Source organism: Nomia melanderi, chromosome 12 (genome assembly GCF_051020985.1).
Source record: "Nomia melanderi isolate GNS246 chromosome 12, iyNomMela1, whole genome shotgun sequence".
NCBI classification, from domain to species: Eukaryota; Metazoa; Arthropoda; class Insecta; order Hymenoptera; family Halictidae; genus Nomia; species Nomia melanderi.
Window position 1 is genome coordinate 3,923,934 of NC_135010.1, and position 21,061 is coordinate 3,944,994.

General features: G+C 33.2%; 3 protein-coding genes across 11 annotated transcripts in view; 1 reads left to right on the forward strand and 2 right to left on the reverse strand.

Moving 5' to 3' along the window:
• Positions 1-256: 256 nt before the first annotated feature.
• Positions 257-19,133, forward strand: capt (adenylyl cyclase-associated protein 1). Of its 9 annotated transcripts, XM_076372950.1 has the most exons (10): positions 2,375-2,773; positions 4,254-4,875; positions 5,530-5,742; positions 7,838-8,192; positions 8,274-8,558; positions 8,696-8,934; positions 9,012-9,190; positions 9,280-9,486; positions 16,990-17,133; positions 17,213-19,133. In XM_076372950.1, the coding sequence occupies exons 1-10, from the start codon at positions 2,744-2,746 to the stop codon at positions 17,294-17,296; spliced, it is 2,358 nt and encodes a 785-aa protein (XP_076229065.1). In that variant the 5' UTR covers positions 2,375-2,743; the 3' UTR covers positions 17,297-19,133. The 9 variants fall into 9 exon arrangements, with proteins under 9 accessions (XP_031830887.1, XP_031830884.1, XP_031830888.1 ...); XM_031975023.2 differs by lacking the exons at positions 2,375-2,773; positions 4,254-4,875 and adding an exon at positions 4,940-5,035; XM_031975027.2 differs by lacking the exons at positions 2,375-2,773; positions 4,254-4,875; positions 5,530-5,742 and adding an exon at positions 257-425.
• On the reverse strand, positions 9,716-16,572 carry LOC143175141 (uncharacterized). The gene is made up of 6 exons (XM_076372618.1): positions 16,557-16,572; positions 16,172-16,395; positions 15,388-15,674; positions 14,990-15,169; positions 14,490-14,820; positions 9,716-14,038 (listed from the first exon to the last, which is right to left on the reverse strand). The coding sequence occupies exons 1-6, from the start codon at positions 16,570-16,572 to the stop codon at positions 9,716-9,718; spliced, it is 5,361 nt and encodes a 1,786-aa protein (XP_076228733.1).
• A 246-nt stretch (positions 19,134-19,379) lies between the features above and the next one.
• The window catches only part of LOC116426286 (uncharacterized), a 62,322-nt gene continuing 60,640 nt past the window's right edge, over positions 19,380-21,061 (reverse strand). Inside the window, exon 13 of the mRNA XM_031975020.2 lies at positions 19,380-20,615. Within this exon, the coding sequence (XP_031830880.2) occupies positions 20,374-20,615 (242 nt within the window). The 3' untranslated portion in view covers positions 19,380-20,373. The remainder of the gene's footprint in view (positions 20,616-21,061) is intronic.

Consider the following 21,061-nt stretch of genomic DNA (forward strand, 5'->3'; position numbering starts at 1 on the left):
AAATATGTTTATTATATTTAATTTTAGTATACTAATTGATTTAAAATTTGTATTAATATATAAAAGAATAAATTCAGATTTATTCGAATACATAAAGTGTAATAAATTTGATTAATCTGCAACATAGAAAGTTGTCTCTTTTTCTAATTCGATTGTTTCGAATTTTAAAATGATATTACTATAACATAATGTTTTATTTTCGAGACGATGCGCTTGAATGCAGGCGCATGTGCAGTTAACAATTCTAAGCTTTCATAATAGTAAGAGTAGTACTTCCGGTATCCGGCAAACGCCCCAGTGTATGTAGTAAAGTTGTCAGACTGAATTCATATCAGTTGTGTATCGTGTTTGTTGTGTTATTGTTAAATCGATTGTCATAAAGTGACAGCATACATGGTGCTGAACATCAGCGAAACTTCATATCGGTGAGTAAATACGCATATTTTCCATAATACCGTTATAAAACATGCCACAGCCATTAGGTTCATATTAACTTTTCTGAAAACATTTTACTATTTATATGTTCCCGCAATTTATATTATTCATATATCCATGTTAGACACATATATACTTGACGCGTGCGGTTATAATCATTAAAGGCTTCAAAATATTGGGAATACAATTTATAAAAATGAAATATACAAGAAAACTTTTGATTTGGTTATGAACGGGATTATAGGGGTGCAGTTTATACCTCCTGCAACGTTTCAACCGTGAGTCATACTAGAATGCACCTGACTCTTGACACCTGGTAATGTGTCTTAATGTCTTTTAATATTGCATAAATATAAATATATAAAATCTAAGTAGTAGTAATCGTAGTGTCAAAATATCATTTCATGCATCTACAGAAAAGAAATTTTTATTTCTGTATTTTTATGTTCATAAATGTTACAAATGTACACATTTTTTACGGGAAGCAACTAATTTTTTTCGCAAAAAAAACTATAAATTCGTAATATTTAAATTACAGAATTTCAAGAACAATTGGGAAAATTTTAAAGCTTCTAAAATCTAAGTATACGGTTATCTTTGTTTAATGCCAATTCGTGTAACCGTTTCGTAAATTGAACTTCTTAATTTAGAAATTAAAAGGCAAAAAATTTCGTTGCTGAGATTTTTTACTATTAGGTTGGTTATATGACACGGTCCTGCGGTTCTGATGCGAGATTAAAATTCCATTGTGAAAGCTGACGAAGTGAGTCCGTTATCATCATTCATCGGTTACACATCGAACGTATCAGTTTTTACGTCCTCTATAGTTATTTTTTACGTTAATTAGTTGTGTCAGTGTTAACGTGGAAAAGTGTTTTTTAAAATGTCTGAAGTTCGTAAAGTCATCGAAGATGACTCTCGAATGGTACCAGGTGCTTATAAAAAAGTGTTAAATATGTGGAAGAATCGTGAGTATCAATCGATTCCTTTTTTTTTAAATGTAATCTGACAGATTTCGCGTAATAATTTTCATCGTGCAATATAAAATTTATACATTAAAACAAGCTATGAAAATCAATATTTCATTGTTTATTAATTGCACTTGTAGGGTTCATATAAATATACATAAAATATTTATAGAAATAAATATAATGAATTTTCCTCATTACTGAAATTTCCAATCAGTGCATTAATTTTCTTCGTTGTTGTACATTTATTATTTAAAATCGGTGTTTCTGCATTCGTGTTATTTGCATTTGATAAATATTAGATAAATGAGCCACTATCAGTGTAAGTCATTTATGTTCCATATATGGCGTAGAAGCTGATAAAGAATATAATACATCCGAAGGCGTGTCAGAAATTATTCCTCTGCAATATGAGTCATACCGCATGTGTATTTTTCATATATGCAACAGATTTGAAATCCATTTCCAAATTATTTATGAAATTTATTTTAAATTTTCTAAATCCTTATAACACTAGAATTACGCTTCATACTGTTTTTTAATTACAAGTGCTACTAATTCATAATTATTTCCAATAAATGTTATTTTTTATTAAATCGTAATTTTGAAAGATATTACATTAATTAATATTTTTATATTAAATGTTTTTTTTTATTGGCGATTGTATACAAATGTCAAAGTAAAAACGCAATGAATCATAACAGTTATTTAACAGCAGCAAAAGAAGGCTGTAGCTGTTTATGTAGTCCTGTTAGAAGACAGCTTACATTTCGAGAGAGTCCTTTGGTGCACGTGGCTCCTGCCTAAGAAATTTGCAACAATTTCGGGTCTCGACCACCCTGTGGCAGCACCGCAGTGTGCCGGTCGAAACCAGAAGCGGCAGAGTATTGCGCCGGGTTTCTTCCAAAGTAGACTGTTTTTGAGGACAGAAACTCCACCCTCGCGGGTCAAGTAATTGAATTGAAATGTTCTGTTTGTATATTTCATAGAAATTTACACGGTTACTGAGTGTCAATAATGTTCGAATAATCAGAAGTGAAAGTATTCATTCATCAGCAATCCTCGAAATATTATTTCACGATCGAATATATTTTCATAAAAAATAATTAAACTAAAATCGACATTTCATTGATATTTAAAGTGCGTATAACCTTACGGCGGCCTGAAGAATTTCAGTGATTCACGCGGTATCCGAGTACTAGAATCGAGTGGCAATGATGTTAATTCATGTAATCAATTGCATTGTTTATAATTAACAGAAATGACTCACGATAAATGAATTTATGGAATGCTTCACCGATGTTCGGTTATTTATTCATTGATGTTCGTCGTATTAATATATGTGCTTCCGTCGGAAACAATACCAGCACGTACGTAACCGACATACATTTTCGATATATTCGTATGTAAATGTTTGCTTATCTACTCTTCGCGAGTTATCGAATTATCCGTTTCTTTTATGTGAGTATGAATAACGTAGACGCTGTATATAGCCGAAAGGATGTATCGTTGTTAGAAAGGGCGTGTGTTTGCTTTCTGACGGAGAATTTATCTCGTTCCTGTTTTCCATTGATCGCAATTGGAAGTCGTTAAAAAATATATATATTAAAAAATTCTGTTCAATGGAAAATTGATAAAAGTGTAAAATTTATGGTGGGTTCTCTTTTGCACGCATTCGAAGATTCAATCGTCGTGCACCTCCATTTCCGTCGCCGGACTAATCTCGAAAGCGTAAGGTCTGGGCGTAGTTGGAATCGATCATCACGCCATCAACAGAATTTCGCGGGGAAAATACGTTACGGATCTTGGTTAGCCGGGATTCCCCGAAACTCTGATGCGGTTTTGTTGCAATTAACGTTACTAAATAATATTATAATATTAATATAGTGTTATTAAATTTGTTATTTCTATAGAATGATTAACAATGGCGAACGTGTATTGTTGAAACAAACGAATCCATGTTGCGTAGATGTTTTATCTCTGTTATATTGTGCACAGCGGTATGCCTAGTTTTTTTGGTATACGTTGACAGTTAACAATACACTTAACGTTTAGATTGACAAAGTCAAAATAACAGAATCGTTAATTACTAATCGTAACATTGTTTCGCCGGTTCAGCTGTTCACGAGGGGTTTACGATGTTAGCTAACCGCCGACTATACACACAAACCGGCTGTGAGTAAATGTAATTGAAGTACGTTTGTGTGCTGAACAATTTATATAGTGCGCGATTCCCGTGGGAAATCCGGCTGGAATAGAATATTCGATCGTTTAGTTCCGTCGTTTGCGAAGGGCTACCATGGCCGCGTACTTAAATTAAAATATGCAAGTACTGGTTACTTCGGCTGTGAGGGGTCGGTGCTGAACTTACCCTTATATCAGAGTGTTGTTACTTGCCGTTATTACTTTTGATATTCCAAATCAATAATTGTTACGAAACGTTATTTAGAAACATTTTTTAATAACAATTGATTGTTAAACAAACTGCAATGTGTTCGCTTCGCAGTACTGAATTTTGAATTTATATTCGATATACTTCACACTGTTACTACTCTAGTCATATACACACGTTTCTGAGTTTATATTTTAATCGTTGAATTTAAGAAAATTCGAAAGTATTTCAGTCAATTTTCGGTATTAAATCGATCGATATCGATCCCAGTGAATCGATAATCGTCGCGATACAGAAGACATATGGTCGATACGTTGAAACGGTTAACCGAAGCGTAAGGGCATTGCTTTCAAAGAGCTAAAGTTCGAAAGGCCGAAAGCGCCAAAAGCGTTTACTGCTGATACAACGGAAATCTATAATCGATATTGACGATGTTTAAATGCTGTGTGTGCAATAAGAGCACAAAGAAGGAGAAGCCAAGCGGCGAGGTGGCGAAGCAAAGTCAGAAAGCGGCCGACTCGCTGATAGTTCCCGTCGAGTCGACGGGGGTTGAAGGGAACGGGCAGATCGGCCGAGACGAGAAGTTGAACGGTGACGTGCAGAGATCGGAGAAAGTTTCGCCGTCGATGGAGAATTGCTCCGAGGTGGTGATTGATGACTTGACTGTCAAGAGTCCGTTGCCTTCTGGTAAGCGCGACGAAGCTAATGATGCCGTGCGATCGAAGCAAGAATCGATAACGGAATCGAATGACAAGAACCGCGACGGCGATCCCGAAAATGGGGACAATCGAACAAAGGAGGACGAGATAAGAGGATTGTGCGGTGTCAAGGATATGAATGGAATCGGAGAAGTAGACGGAAATGACGACACAAGTGTGATCGGTGACGGGGGAGGCGATAACGGATTAATGGCGGCAATACTGAATTCCAGTGTTCCTAACACCGTTAAAATGAACCTTTATGATTCCTCTACCGCGTACATCGAGAGAACCATCGACGATGGGCCAGAAGAAGAAGGCGATGATTCCGTTTTCGAAGCCTGCCCGAACGACAACAATGCGAATAAAAAACTGCCGCCAGGTATATTTTTATCCATGAATGTTTACATTCGGTTTTCATCGACTGCTTTGAACGCGTGAATCCTGTTAATAGTTTTGATCGTTTGTCGCGCGTGACACGTTACTACGACAACTATAATTCATTCGTGTTCACTGGTCCACGGTAGCAACCGCAATGTTGGGTAAAATATTATTTCAAGTAGTGAATAATGAACATCCCTCGTGTTTGTACATTGTGTTCCTTTTAATTGAAAATTGTACAATTGGGTCAAAGGAAAGAATCGATCTTAAGAAAGTATGTTGGTATGCAAGTATTCTTACTCTTTGTTTATTGAAATTTCCACATAATAACTCGAATATTGTTTTTATATAATATAATATATTATATATTTATAATTTTTAATACATGTTATTATATACATTTTATAAATATTAAAAATTTGTATGAGCCAAAAACACTAAGATTTACAGTTTGTTCATCAATTATTGTATCCTAATTTTATTAGAATGAAGGAATAGAATTCTGCCTTATCGATGAGGGGACTTTTTTAAGACGATTCTTTCTTACGGTTTGACATTATTGTCTCGAGTAATTTATTTTGAACTGGAAATGTGGAAATTATAATCGAAATGTTTACGTGGATTAAATGCCAATATTGGGGTGTATGGTGCGCAGCGTCTTCAGTTCCTCGCTGGCTGTCGGAAGAAGACGATGGCGAACATGATTCGGAAGAGTGCAGCGGAATGCAAGAACCGCCCGCGACGCCGGTCGCCCGCGATGAGCTAGCCTTAAGGCGTCACAGATTCTTCTCCGATTTGTTGCACGCCGCGCAAAACGCGACGGAGCACAGAGTGAGGTTCGACCCCCTAGGACCGATGGTGCACGCTGGTTAGGGTCCACCCTAAATTCATTTCCTACTTTGTATGATTTCTATTGATGTTTTCTTTGTAATTTTGAATGCGTACTAGGTGCAACTGAAAAATATTTTGCATTTATTTATTAACTCTTTGCACTGGAGAGGCGATTCACAGTCTCCATTTTGATTCGATATTACAGAATCATCGGGTTGATGTAAAGGTTTTGATGCTTTTAGCTTTAGATTTATTTAGTAGCTTAATTGTTCGCTGGTAAAATCAAAACTAAGTAAAAACAAAGAAGAAAGTGTCCTTGTATACACTATAATAGTTTGATAACAGATGTTATCTGTTTCTAAAAAAATTTTTTTTGTTACAAACAAGAACGTCAAACTTTTTGCATCGATCCAATATAAAGTTTGGTATTCAATATTAAAATTCATATAATATAGTTACACATGAAACGTTGAAATAGAATAGTTCCATTCCTTGATCCGTATATTACTTATATTTATGTTAGTTGTAAAATATATCATTAATGTTTCGTTAGAAAATGATCTAGCAAACAAACTTTCAGGTGCAAAGAGTTGATATTGCGAATACAATAAGCGCACTATTGTTCATATGCGACTCTCATTATTTTGATTTTAATTTTTGCGCGTTGCGTTGTGTTTTGCGCAATGCGACGTATTTTGTATTATTATAACGAACATTGTTGGTATAGAGTTGTTTTTATTGTTTTATCGTTGATAACAAATGTATTTCCTTAAATATTAATTGAAAGATTAACTTGAAATTATGTGAAATACTATAATTGGATTAACTCGAGCAACCTTAAAATATGGTAGCCATAAATAATTTATATGTGTAAGTGGACAGCACATTAGTTCTAAAACAACATGGTAGTATATCGGAAATTATTCTCAAACGTTGTTTCCAAGTTATGACAGACGTACTCACGAGTATCAGGTTTACTGGATTTACACATTGTTTCGATCTTAGTCATTCTATTTTTACTGTTTGACCTATTTACCTTTCAGTTGTATGATTTGATGAACTTTATATAACCGGAAAGAAGATTTCTAAGAAATGAATGTAGTAGCGAAAAGTAATTGTTATGACGATTTTTATATCTCGGAGTTGTTTTTAAAAGATTTATCTTTATAACGAAAAAGTAAAGTATATACAAGTATTTTATAAATAACGTTTTATGAAGTATTAAAGACTTCTCAATGCTTGTTATTTAATTCAATGGACGCATTTCTTTGTCATTAAGTATCATTGAAGGACCGTGTGAAATCCACTACATGAAATAGTGCCTACCCACGCAGGGTTTGTAACACTCACGGTCGCGATTCACTTTTCGCAGATTTCCTAATAATAGGCCGGTATATACATGCGTTGAATATCATTAGACCCGCGGTTTAGTTCTTCACCAGTTTCTGAAAAGACTAGATCTCGCGGATCGTAAACGTTTCTTAACATAGAAATAATTTTGGATAAAACGAATGGACTTGTAAACAAAGTGCGATTTTTATTTGTACTCTGTTGGATTCAATTTGGTATGGGGACAATTATTTCAGTTGACTATTATTTTAATATCAACTATTTTTTTGTATGAATTCACTAAACAAAAATAATAAAAAGTAGATTAATTGTACTTACATTACTTCAATTTTTATCTTAAGTATATAGTTACTGAAGTAAGTAACATTGGCATTACAAAGAAAACACAAATTTATTTCTATTACATATGCTTGCAACATAATGATCTAATGGCTGTGGATGTTAATGCAACTATTTATACACTCATTCTATATTTAATATACATTTCATAAATGTGAACTTTCTGGAATATGTACCTTGCTATTAGTAGCAGTTTTATATTAAAGTTATTATTGAAATTTTGTAATAAAATAATAATGTAGTTCACTGTTAAATCTTATAAGCTGTAAAATCAAGTTTTGTTTTTTTTTTGCATGAATTTTTTAACACTTTACAATATTAACATTTTATAAGATGTAAATGAATTTAATATATTACTATTCAATGAATGATCTTAATGATTTTCCTATATTGTTTACATCATTTGTCACATATTAATCCATTAAATATATATTACATTAAAGGTTGCGACTCCAGCGATAAAGAAGATCACTTAGAAGAATTAGTTAATCGATTGGAAAACGTTACCAAACGATTAGAAAAAGTGCGAGGACATTCTGTAGCTGAAACTCAAGACACTGCTGTCCAAACAAGTACACCATCACCAAGGAGGTCTAAGCCAGTTGAAAACGGTACATCAGTACAGTCTGCCTCACCTGTTCAGTTACCTCATAAATCAGTATCAGATAAAACTGTAAGCATGTCAGTCTCAGGCTATGAAGATTTATTGGCTGGACCCGTAAGAGAATATTTGCAATTAAGTGATAAAATTGGTGGCGATGTAGCCGTCCATAGTAAGCTTGTAGAAAAGGCATTTCAGTAAGTATTTTACTACAATACTACTTTAGACATTAAATAATTTTATGCGAATTACATAACATTTTTGTTCTTTTCTTATAGAATTCAACTTGCATTTATTCAAACTGCAGCAAGTCGGCCAGCTCCAACGAATCAGTCAGAACAGATTGCTCTACTTGCACCCACCTCTACACAAATTCAACAAATTCAAGATTTTCGAGAGAAAAATAGAGGGTCTCAATTCTTTAATCATTTATCAGCAATTAGTGAAAGTATTCCAGCTTTGGGATGGGTTGCTGTATCACCTACACCAGCACCTTATGTAAAAGAAATGAATGATGCAGGACAATTTTATTCTAATCGTGTCTTGAAAGATTGGAAAGAAAAGTAAGTTTTTTTTATATATAATTTCACGATAATAAAAAAATAAGAGTGTTTTTATAGTTATTTTTGTAAAATCTAATTTATATTTTTGAAAAATTCATGTATTGATACAGAGTTCATTTAGTTCTTTATATCTGCAGAGATAAAGTGCACGCAGAATGGTGCAAGGCTTGGGTACAAACACTAAGTGATCTTCAACAATATGTACGTCAACATCACACAACAGGATTGGTCTGGGCAAAAACTGGCTCTGCACCGGCAGGCATACCACCACCTCCACCACCATGCATGCCTATTGGAGATGTGGCACCCATCAATATTGCTGATGATAGAAGTGCTCTTTTCGCAGAAATTAATCAAGGCGAAGCTATTACGAAAAGTAAATATAGCTTGGACGTGGAATATCAATACTTTAGTTACTTAAAATAATTAATAAATTAACGTTTTGCTTAACAGATTTAAAGAAAGTAACTTCTGAAATGCAGACACATAAAAACCCTTCACTAAGAACTGGTCCAGCACCATTTAAAGCGCCAATAGTCGATAATGCTATACCGTCGAAAACAGTACCACCTGCAAGTGCACCAATTGACAAACCACCAGTATTTACTAAAGATGGAAAGAAATGGCTTATAGTAAGTATTATTATCTACAATATAATGAAATCAGTTTTTTCAGTTTTTTACTCTTTTTGTTCGAAACTATATTTTGCTTTTCGTTACAGGAATACCACAAAGGAAATAAAGATTTGCTCGTTGAAAATGTAGAGATGAATAACGTCATCTATATGTTCCGTTGTCAAGATTGTACCTTAGTTATTAAAGGCAAAGTAAATTCCATTGTGATGGATTCATGTCGCAAATCATCTATTGTTTTTGACTCAGTTGTATCGAGTATCGAATTTGTCAACTGCCAAAGTGCCCAAATGCAGGTAAGATTTTTTAAATATTATTACTTACATAAAATTGACTTCTATATTTTTGTTGAAATTATAAAAAATACATTTATTTCCAAATGTGTTCATATATACACAACATAATTACATAGAGTTCCATCTTATCAGTGTAAAATAAAAGTACAACATATAAAAAAACTATGCCTGGGGTCATTCTTTACGAATTTTATGAATACAGACATTAAGTAATATTTGTAATCGATAATCAGTTGGAGATTTGACGTTCAGATACAAGTTTCTTGCATACATTTTGTAATTCATGTAAATGTGCCAAATTTGGTTCCTGATGAAGAATTTCAAGTAATGCTACATATTCATCGTTGTTCAATTCTTTAGGTGTTCCGCATATTTGAAATTTATTTAATGCACTTTCTGATGTTCTTGAAATATTTTCTAAATCCGTGATAGACGTGCTTGTATCAGTAACTGATGGCTTAGCAGTAACATCAATTTCTTTTTGTTCTACAGATAGAAAACACAAATGTTTTAATTTATCGCTTGATAAACTATTCGTTAGCGATGCACTGTTTGCTTTAGAAGCAGTCAAATCAGTAGATATATTTTGATTTAACTCATTACCATTTATAACAGAAGAAACAATAGTTACAATTTTGTGCATGGCGCTTTGTTTCTTTTCAATTGAATCTGTTGCAAGGTTTTCATTTTTCTTATCGAATTTGTTGTCAAAAGTTTCTTTTTGTATATTCATCTCTCTGTTTTTAATATATTCTAAAAATTTGTTGGGATCTACTATCTTTGTTGTGTTATGATCATATTTTGTGAATATATTAACATAGATTACCATTTGTTCTTGTGCAGTAATATTACTATCAGTATTTGCAATTGTATTATCTATCGCACACGATGATGGTATATCATCTGGATTTTTAATGCAATTATTTATTTCTTTTAAATGCTGATTATTAACTTTCAATGTGCCTTCTACTTTTAAACTTTCTTCTGTTGCATAATGACTTTTACTGGATAAGTTGTCTCTCCAAAGCATAGTCATTGTTAATGGACTCCTCGCTGGACTTCTAGATCTAGTTACATTTTCTGTTTTTCGAGCTGCTTCCAATCTGCTTTTTAAAACCGGTATGCACGATCGTGAAGAAGTTTTTGGTGTTGGTATTAATTGTTTTGTATAACTTTTTAACTGCAATTTAGTGTCATTTCGTTGTATAAAATCTGCTGTATTACTTGGAAATTCATAAGATTGTGATGATATATATTTTGATGATCCATACTTTGATGATCCATTTGATCCAAAACTTATTTGTGATCGAGATCTCTTTAAACCTAACTTAACGTTGTGGTCGATATTATGTCTACGTTCAATAGATAAATCTCTAAATTTTGTTTGGATTGATGGTGTATTATAATCTGTTCTAGTATGAACGGTATTCGCCGAATCAGATTTTAAACTTTTCAAACTCTGCAAAGCAACTGATTTTTTTAATGTTTCAAACTTTGAAATCTCGTAACTTTTTGATTTTATTTTTGTATTTGTTCTTTGCAATGTTATATTTTCGTTTAGATCCCTTGGAGAAACTTGACACGAAGATGTACCCGATAAAATTGCAGTTTGGTCTGTAATTATTTTTGTTTCATTTACATGTGAATTTAATTGTTCTTTATCACTAGGACTCATACTTGTTGGTAGTGAAATTTGATTATTCATATTATTGTATGGTATTGAAGTTTGGTTTTCTAAAGTTATTTCATCTTTTATTGTTGCTTCTATGTTGTTTATTGTTGACGCATTAATATTTTTTATATGATTTTCAGAAACGGTTACGTTATTTTTATTACTTTCTCTATCGAAGTCTAATAATTTTGTTGTCTCATCATCATTGTTAATTGTAATTTTCACATAGGACTTTGCGATCTTTGTTTCTGCTAGGTTGACCATTTTATGGTCATTTGATTTGGAAATAAATAACAAATCAGTATTTCTAGTATCCTTTAAATCTTGTTCATGGTAGTCTAATTTTGTGTTAGTTTGTTGTGCCTTTAAAGTTGAATATACACAGTCTTTCGTGTGTTTCGGATTTGAATTATTTAATTTCGTAGTAGAACTTGAAGCTTCATCTGTGAAATACACACTACTCTGTGGGGAAATGAGGTTGGAATAAGATTTATAGAGGTCTGCCTCATTAATTATTTCTTTATTATCCAGATTAACAACTGAATTTTGCGCTACTGAACTATTTTTTCCATCTTCAACATAGCGAACTTGTGGTGCTTTGCGCCTTTCTGTTGAAGACAACTCTTCCTTGCATGTTGGTCCTTGTTCATCACAATTTTCTACTTCGACGAAATCGCATTTTTGAATAGTTATGGTATTAGTTGAAATCGTTTGTTCGTTTTTTACGTTAACATAATCATCGCTATAATCATTCTTGACAGTTGACCAGTTTAAATTTAATTCTTCATCTGCTGATTTGTTAGCCAATTCTGTTATAGAAGATTGTTCTGGAATATTAGAATTGTTTGAGTAATTTATACTACATGAATCCTGTAAGTTTGTCTCAATTGAGTTTTCTTTACTTTCAGAGATTGATAATTCATACATTGTACCTGCATCATCTATCAGTGTATGAAATTCTGTTGTTTCTTCAGCATTTTCTGTTGCTATTATTTGTTCTATTAATGAGCACGTGCCAGGATGCCTCTTTAAACTCAAATTTGGACTAGATATCAAATTTTCATTGTCTTCGATATATTTCTTATCCTCTAATACATTTAAGTTTTTATTTAACAAGTCATCTACGATTTTACAATGGTCCACAGAATCTGAATCCAAAAGATTACAGCCTTCATTTTTGTTTAAATTTAAATTCTGTTCATCTATGAAAGAGTCATTTAAGTTTTCTGAAAATAGCTCCATGCTGCTATTATTATGAGTTACGAGCTCATTCATATTGCTGATACATAAGAAATTTGATTTAGGTTTCTCTTCGGTATGTACATTTCTCAAGTAGTTTGTAAATTCTATTTCCTTAAGTTTCTCGTCAGATTTATTTGAAGTATTACTTTCATGCTTTATATGTAAATTACATGAAACACTTTCTGTAGACTTAGTTTCATGTACGCTCTTGTATTTTGATAAAGATAATTCATTAATATTAGCTTTATCATTTTCCTGTATTATGTTACTGAGACTAAAATATTCAGAACCCGAAGCAAGATTTTGGTTAGAATCAGTGCCATCTCTGCGTGTGTCCTGATTCATAATTTGATTTTTATGTATGAAGTCTCTTACGTTTTCGCTAAATCCTGAAGAATTAGGTAATTGTTTTCCATGTTTTATATTGAAAAACATATAAGTTCGACTACTTCTTTCAGTCGAGCTACTAACAGATTGTTCCTCTGTTATGATATCTAATAGTTTAGTCTGAAGATTATTATTAATGTAAGAGCATTTACTATATTCTGATATACATTTGTTACTTATATTTTCTCTCTTCTCGTCATTGTAACATGTCTTTTCTAGTTCTACACGTGTTAATAATGCTCTTTTGATTTGCAATGCTTCTTGAAGCAACAATGCTGTGGATTTATCATCTGATTCACTCTCTTTGGATATTTCTGTGCGACTTGAGGTTGGTGATGTTATCAAATCTTCATCAGTTTCCATTGGGACGATCTGTCCTTCTGAGTAACTAAATGGTTTTGTTTCATTTGGTATTACATAATTATCCTTCGCGATTGTTTCTGTACTGCTGTTCTTATCATCGACAAAGTCAGATGAAATAGTATAATATACTCTTTCTGGAATTTTGTTCGATTTCTGATTACTCAATAAATACATTTGATTTTCTGTTTGTTTAGGAAGCGAAGAATAAAGATCATTTAAATTATTTGTATAATATGTGCTAACTACGTGTGAATAACTTTGAATAGATATATCAGAACTCCTGCCTGTTTCATCACTGTCATATTGTTCAGAACTGATGTAGACAGTTTTGTGTATATCATTGAAACCTTTTCTAGTGGCAGTGTTGAAACCTACTCTATTTTTTCCCTTCTTGTCCCGAGCATTAGCTTCTGTTTTAATCGAGATAGTCTTATCCATGACATTTTGATAAATGTTGTTTAGTTTATTACCACTGTCCTGTGATTTGTCTTTTACTCTTGCTTCTGAATTTTGTATCTCGTACGTTCGTATTACATTATGTAAACTTTCCAGCTTCTTTTTTACTTGATACAAAGTTTCCTGAGACGTTTCTATATACTTCTGACGTTCACACAATTGCGGAATAAATGTGTGCGATGATTGCTGAGGAAACATTTCGTTACAAAATGTTATATTCATTTTCGAAGGTACTAAACGTTTGTCAGTTAGCTTTATAATCGGGCAAACTGCATTCGATATATCTAAACAATTTTCTTTGTTTTGTTTCCTTGGTACTTTTGCTTTCATATCTTTTTTTTGTTTCATCGTTATTTTATTTGTGTCCACTGAGTTTTCTCTTGACTTTTCACTTACACTAGGTGTATCCTTTTGTTGGATATATTTCTGCTGCTGCAATATAATGTACATAACTCATTGTAGGTTTAGGATCTCATTAAATGCTAGCAGAATGGGCTTTTTAGGTTTCGTTGGTATGGAAAGAATAATAAATTGTAGCTTTGAACTGATATGATGTATCTGTTTACAATGACATTATAATCATATTACATATTGCACAATAGTTATCTAATATCTACACGACTGAATTACTTAGCTGTACATTTTTATCTATTTACAGTTTCGTATAAATGAAAAAAAAGTATATAATAGACATTTTCACAAGAATTCATTTTTTAAATACTATTTTTAATTTACTTGAACTATTAAAATATAGTTTATCCCAGTTTTGTACTTTTTGTACAATAAACACGTAAATCTAAATAAAAATCCATGGTCCATTAATCATCATGAAAAGCGAACTGCGAACGTTTAATGAGTCTTTCAGTATATCCTTTCAGTTTACCTGCACATCCGACCAGCAATTATTAACCGAAGATTCGTTGCTGATTTCTTGAGAACTGCAGACCAACCCAAGGTTTTTGTTGCTTTCGTGTAATTCTTGCAAAAATTGTTTGCATTCGTCCATACTCCTCGTGTATTTCTTGAATGGCTCCATCATTTTTTCAGCTTTGAGAAGTTTCGCTTTATGACCTAGCCTGCTCGTTGATCTACTGTTTCCTTTTTGCTGGGGGAGCGGATGTGAGGACACATTTTTGTTCTGCACTTCAAAATTCTCGCTTTTGGACGCCTTGCGTCGTCTTCGATTGCCCACCCTCTTAAACACAGGATTCATCCTGCAAGCACAAAAGCTTTAGGGTACAAATAATGTGTATGATAATTATTTGGAATTGAAAATAGTAGTGGTCTCTTTACTGCATGCAATTTGAAACGTTTGGAATCTGTACGATTGACTTTAGAACTACAAAAGCGAAGCAGGTATGCGAGTCTATACTGTAATTGTACTTTAAGGATCTGTCGCTGTCGCTTTTCGAAGATCTGTTGATGGGTTCTAGGGGTAAAACTTCACGCCTTGGACAGCGATAAAAGGAATTCTTCTTTGCGTCGAATAGCTCTGTTAGATGATGCTCAGAGGGATGATGCTTGCCTTTTGAATATGAAATGAACGATTCGTCTCTTCCGGGTCTGAAAGAAGTAATATAAATAGTACAAGGCGTTTTAAAATTACAATTCTTATAAGTTTAGTGAGTAATTTGAAGGTTTGTAAGAGGAATCCAGTCCTCCAATCCAATCCAGTCCAAATCAAAAGTCTAGAGGAATCAAATTATGTCGATATTCAAAAGTGAGATCAAATTAACTTGACAATTAATGTGAGTTGTTAAAGATCAAAAAGATCTCGATACCTTAATAGCACTTGTTTGATCCAATCAGCGCGGTCGTTGGCGTTTGATAATGTTAGTCGAAGATTTTGCAGGTGCTTCCTGAACTTCGGTTTTTGAATTTCGTGGGGCATAGGCCACGAGCCGTACTGCATTTTATACGTCAGTATGTTCACTTTTAGTTCGAGGTCTTCTATTTTGTACCCGACTTTGTTAAGGATTTCCTTGTCCTTCAGGACGTTGTTTAACCGTTTCCCTTTAGATTGTATTACACGGAATAATAAGGTACAGACGAGGAATGTACAAAGAACCTTCGAACAACGATAAATTTTATTAATAAACAAATTGTGCTCGTTGATGCAGATTAATATTTTCAGAGAATAATTTGTAATGATAACTATTTATCAGAAAATGTTCATGTTAATTATTAGATCTTATTATTCCTGAAATTAATTTAAACCTTGCAATTTTGAAAAATCCAACAACAAAACTACCCAAGTTAAATGCATTTTTTAAGGTAATCAAATTTGGTTATGGAATTATAGCTTTATAATAAAAGGTCAATAGTTTTACATTTAAAAGAGAAGTTTGTTAAATCTGCTCATAATTCTAATATTTTTCATCAATCTGTTAATTGGTTGGATTTTACGTTTACGAAGAATTTAGATAAAAGGGTCATTAGACAAACAAATAAGAAGAAAAAGAATAATTGAAAAATAAGTAAATTGTTTTCTTTGTTTAATAGACGATTAAAACGTTCTGTGTGTTGGAAATATTTGGTCTATCTTTTGAATATTTGCAATTTTACAGACGACGTTTGATCATCACTTTCAGGATGAACAAGAATCATTAACGTGATGTTTGTTTTCACTAAACAGATGAAGATAACGTTTAATGCCTGCAGAACTAGTTTTTCGGTCAAATAATCGAGGACGTCAGTTACAATCTCGCTCCAAATGTAATTTGCGATTGCTTTTGGACATTCTTTCCAGTCGACTTCGCAGATCATATGCACCGGTTCGAGATTTCCGCCTGTGTAAATCACAAATACAGGCCGATACGAATGAGAGGAATTGGTTAACGAGTTTAAAATTTGAAATTAACACGCTTAGGCTAAGTTTTAAACAAAAAATAAGTAAAATAGAAAATAAATAAATAAATTGTGGATATGGTAACGATAAGTTAAGCCTCACCGAAATGCCACTGCATTCTGTCTGAAGACGGGTTGGTCGGGACCATAGGTGTTATAGAATCCCTGGCTCGTGCCTGTTGTTATTATTTTGGAGCTGTACCGCGTGAAACATGAAAAATCATCAAAAACCGTGATCTGCAGTTGTTTATCGATAGAAAACGAGATTCTTTTATAGGGTGGTCTAAAAGAAGGATACATTGCATTGTAATAAATATTAATGTTCTTAGTCAAGTGATTAATTTTGTGTATATATGATCTTGATTTTGAAAATGTTTTCATATTTGCTGTGATATTTACACAGTTATTATCAGTGAAGAAAATAAACAAGTGTTCTATTTTTAGCGAGTGAAAAGAAAATCCTGTTTATGATATTTATATATATTATAACAGCTATACGTAATTAATTTTGGTTCCTTTTTCTTGTTTAATAACAGGTACTAGGAAAGGTACCCACCATCTCCATCGACAAGACCGATGGTTGCCAGATGTATTTGAGCTCGGAGTCGATGGACGTCGAATTAATCAGCAGCAAGTCCAGTGAGATGAATGTTATGGTGCCGAAAGGGAACGGAGATTACGTAAGTTTATTGCCATAATAAATTATTCGATTAAACGGAAAATAATCTAGTGAATTTATATCTTTTTTTACCATTTCAGGCTGAGTATCCTGTACCAGAGCAATTCAAGACCACGGTCAGTCCGAAGGGTCTCAACACGATCGCAGTCGACTCACTGGGCTAAAGCTGCCAACAATTTAACCATTTATAGCCTAAACTAACTATCCGATTAAGAATACGGTTCATTAGAGGTATCATCTTCAGAGGATTCATCGATTTCTTATTTATTGCTTCTTCAATTAATTTAAGACATCGGGAGAGGGGCGATGAAGTAGAATGGATTAGTTTCATCCGCGCAACTAGATCCCGTGATCTCTCAGAGAACACGGTACTCGATTAGAACAATTCACTGAACAACATTACGGTCCCATCTCGTTCGATGTAACTGTGCATTTCGTGGAGATCATCGACTCCCGGTTCAGGCTAAAATTAAAAAGATAAAAAAAATTAATAGTAATAAATAAAAAATGATTGCACGATCAAACGATTACGCTCACGGAATTTAAATTACGCGGGTATTCGCGACATGATATTTTGTAATATAGGATTAATTAGATCTCTAGTGGTTGTGATTTGTTGATACATATAGATTGAATCGGCATCCTCCACGAAACCGTTCGTTTGCACGTTTGGTGCTGAGATAAGGAGACAGACTGTAGGTTGGATTAGTAATATAGGTATGGACAAAAGTTTTGCTACCTTCGGACCGCAATTTTATACATTTACACAATTTTTTAATAATCGAACTTTTGCCCAAACCGGTCGTCAAGATGACTCGCCAAGGAATTGCCACTTGACATTTCTTTCTTTAACGGGCGATCAAAGCGAGTATTGCCCGGGCGCACTGAATAAGGAAAAGAATAGAATTGGGAAGCATTTTGGAGCCACTTCTGAAACGTTTAGGAATGTCATATCAATAGTTGGATATGTTACCTCTAGACTTTTGCAGCAGGGTGCGTTCATCACGGTTTAGTCATCGGTTTCATCAAAATTGTATCCTTATGTCCTAAATTTTAAGGGTACATTGATTTTTTGTTCAGGAGTCTTCCGATTTTACAGGTATTCGTGATGTGTGTAAATAGAGTAATATCGAATTTTATTTACGATCAAGGTAAGCGCCAACATTAGTTAGCTGGTCAAGGCCAGGCATTTCGTCTAGAGTTGTTTTAAGGAAAGTTATTGATCTTTGAAATTTCATATTTCTACCAAGTTGATGAGAAATCAGTTACTTCTTGAAATCATTACATAAAAGTATGTAGATAAAGAATTAGAACGATGAGATTGGGCCATGATTGTGGATGTTTCGATAACCTTGGCCAGCCAACTAGCTTGTCACTTACTGAAACGTTTGTTCAATCCGAGAATGTTTGGAATTTTCGGTATGCACATCGGATTATGTGTGTGAAATGATCAAAATGATTGTGCAAAAGTCTTGATGGTCCACCTGTTATGAAGAAGGGTATCGTGAACAATAGGGGATGTTGTGAACCTGATATTGAACATCAAAAGCGTGCTGTTTGAACGTGACATAAATTACATTGTGATTTTTACCACTTGGTATATTGTGCTAATCGTAGGTATAACGTAACAACTAGCGCTCTACTTAAAGGCGGCACGATTTAGAGTAACAAGATCGTTTTAGGATTAACCAATGGATTCAACAGTTCGATCCTTTTTTAACGAACGGACGGTTAGAGGCAACTCGAACGGTTCCATTTCATTTATATATCGTTTGTATGTGGTACTAAACATGTATCATGCCGGAACGATGATTAATTGACTGAGGTTATTTGCTCCGAGGATCGTACTGTCCTTAACACAGTAGACTCTTAACAGCTTTCATTTTTAATATCGATAGAGTATTGTATCGAGAATAATCAATATTTATTTCCGAATATGATTTTCAGTGCTATTTCTAATTGTCCTAATAAAATGAAATGATATACCGTCTATAAAACGCAGGTGATGTTGTTATTCTTTTCAAGATTGTACCAATAATATAATATCATACATGATTTTAGGTTATAATTTTTGTATTAAACTTCTTACAATATTTTTCACATTTTTTTGTTTGTCTAATTGTTATTACATTTTCAATTTGACTACATCTTGTGCGACTCATGGAATAGAATTATCATTAGTTTCACTGAGAATAGGAAATTTAATAGGTTTGATTTATGTAAACATTAAGACTAACGAGATTTTTCTAAAAATTCTTATTTATTAGTATCAAGTACTTTTTTACATAATACATTAGACACGATATATACATATTCATTGGAAGTTTCTCGAACTTACGAAGAACAAAAACGACGAGATTACGATATACGTGGCCTTAAGATTCGTTTTGCTGCGACAAAGAATCAAAATGCCAGGTTCGTCTGAAATGTCACTATGTCAAGTATTTCCGAGTCATTCGAAATGACTCGGAAATACGGATTCTCTGCGATTATTCGCATTATCATCGAACGCGTTAATATTGACGATCAAATGCAAAGATAATTCCGTGAAAGAGTACAAGTTAGTGTTCATACTGTTGTTAATCACAATTTCAATTATTTATAATTAACACCTTGCACCAATGTTCAGTATACTCTCTAACGTTTACCTTCAACTTTCGATCTCTATCTAGATATTGCACATACATTAGTTCAACGAACATATACTTTACAGAAATGTTCGTATGACATTGTTGCAACATTTTATTTGTTATCAGGTGGAAGATCATTCCACCGTATTTTATTTCTACACCTCGTTGCAATTAACACGTTTGCTGTCGATATTTTATTTGAAAATCCTTCGTCATAAATCACACTGAATCTCTAATATTCTGTTGAATACAAAATATACTTAGTTTTTAGTGTTTTTTTTATGTAAATTGGAACTCTCTTATTTGCTACATAGTAACGTAAATGTATACTATATAACTGTTTTTACGTTTACTTTCACTTTAAATTCTGTATCAACTGAATTCGTTTAATCAAGTAATGGTATTAAATCAACTACACTTTCTACGTACTTTGAAGTTGGAATATGAGCAGATTTTCTTATTATAAAGTAATAAGTTATTAAATTCAAATGTTGAAACTTAAGGTTCATTTTCGTGGGATTGGTAACAAATGTGTTAAAATGAATTTTTTTTCATTCGTTGAACTGAGTACATCAATTCTCAACGATTCAAGTACGGTCAGTCTTTGATCATTAAAGATTAATAGGGCAGTTACGTTCGTCACTGCCGTCCGAACATTCTAAGAAGCCATTGCACACTCGAGATTTTGGCAAACATTCACCGAGGGGACATCGATGACCCTTGCAGGATACCATTAAAGATCGGATGTCTTCCCTTGATATCGTGTGCTCGACCCAGGGAAGGTAATGATGAACTTTCGTGTATACTCCTGGCCTTCCTGGTCTCGCACAACCGTAACCATTCGAAGTGATACCTGATGAAATAAAACACGAAACTATAACAATTTATCATCTAAAATGAATATTCAAAAATTTTAATAATTCATTTTTCTTTGTTTAAATGTATTTCAGTTATGAATCTATTAATTCATTACACTTAGCCTTTTGTTAGTTTTAAATTTAGTAATTCCTTTTCAAATCAAATAGTTTCTTTTATCACATTGTTGTTCAATTAGTATTCGCTATATTTGCAATGTTCATATCTTGATCTTATAGCACAAATTTATTCTTATTCAAATCATGGCCAGAACCGGTTCATAGTTTTACTGATTACAAGATGCATATTTGCATACAGTGACGTTTAATTTCACAATATTGTTAAGTAAATTCGATTTGTATAATTACTGTTAACCCTTTGAACTCGACAATATTTTAACCCTTTGAACTACAAATATTCATTATTTTCTGATGAAATAGTAAC

What these genes read in the sequence shown, in the direction of transcription:
- capt (XM_076372950.1), top strand. Translation starts at nt 2,744, where the DNA reads ATGTGCTTCCGTCGGAAACAATACCAGCAC. An exon ending in TTGAAAGATTGGAAAGAAAA is followed by an intron (nt 8,559 to 8,695) that starts GTAAGTTTTTTT and finishes TTATATCTGCAG; the next exon opens with AGATAAAGTGCACGCAGAAT. An exon ending in GCCAAAGTGCCCAAATGCAG is followed by an intron (nt 9,487 to 16,989) that starts GTAAGATTTTTT and finishes GTTTAATAACAG; the next exon opens with GTACTAGGAAAGGTACCCAC.
- LOC143175141 (XM_076372618.1), bottom strand. An exon ending in ATCAAACAAGTGCTATTAAG is followed by an intron (nt 15,170 to 15,387) that starts GTATCGAGATCT and finishes TACTTCTTTCAG; the next exon opens with ACCCGGAAGAGACGAATCGT. An exon ending in ATTGCTGGTCGGATGTGCAG is followed by an intron (nt 14,039 to 14,489) that starts GTAAACTGAAAG and finishes ATTATATTGCAG; the next exon opens with CAGCAGAAATATATCCAACA.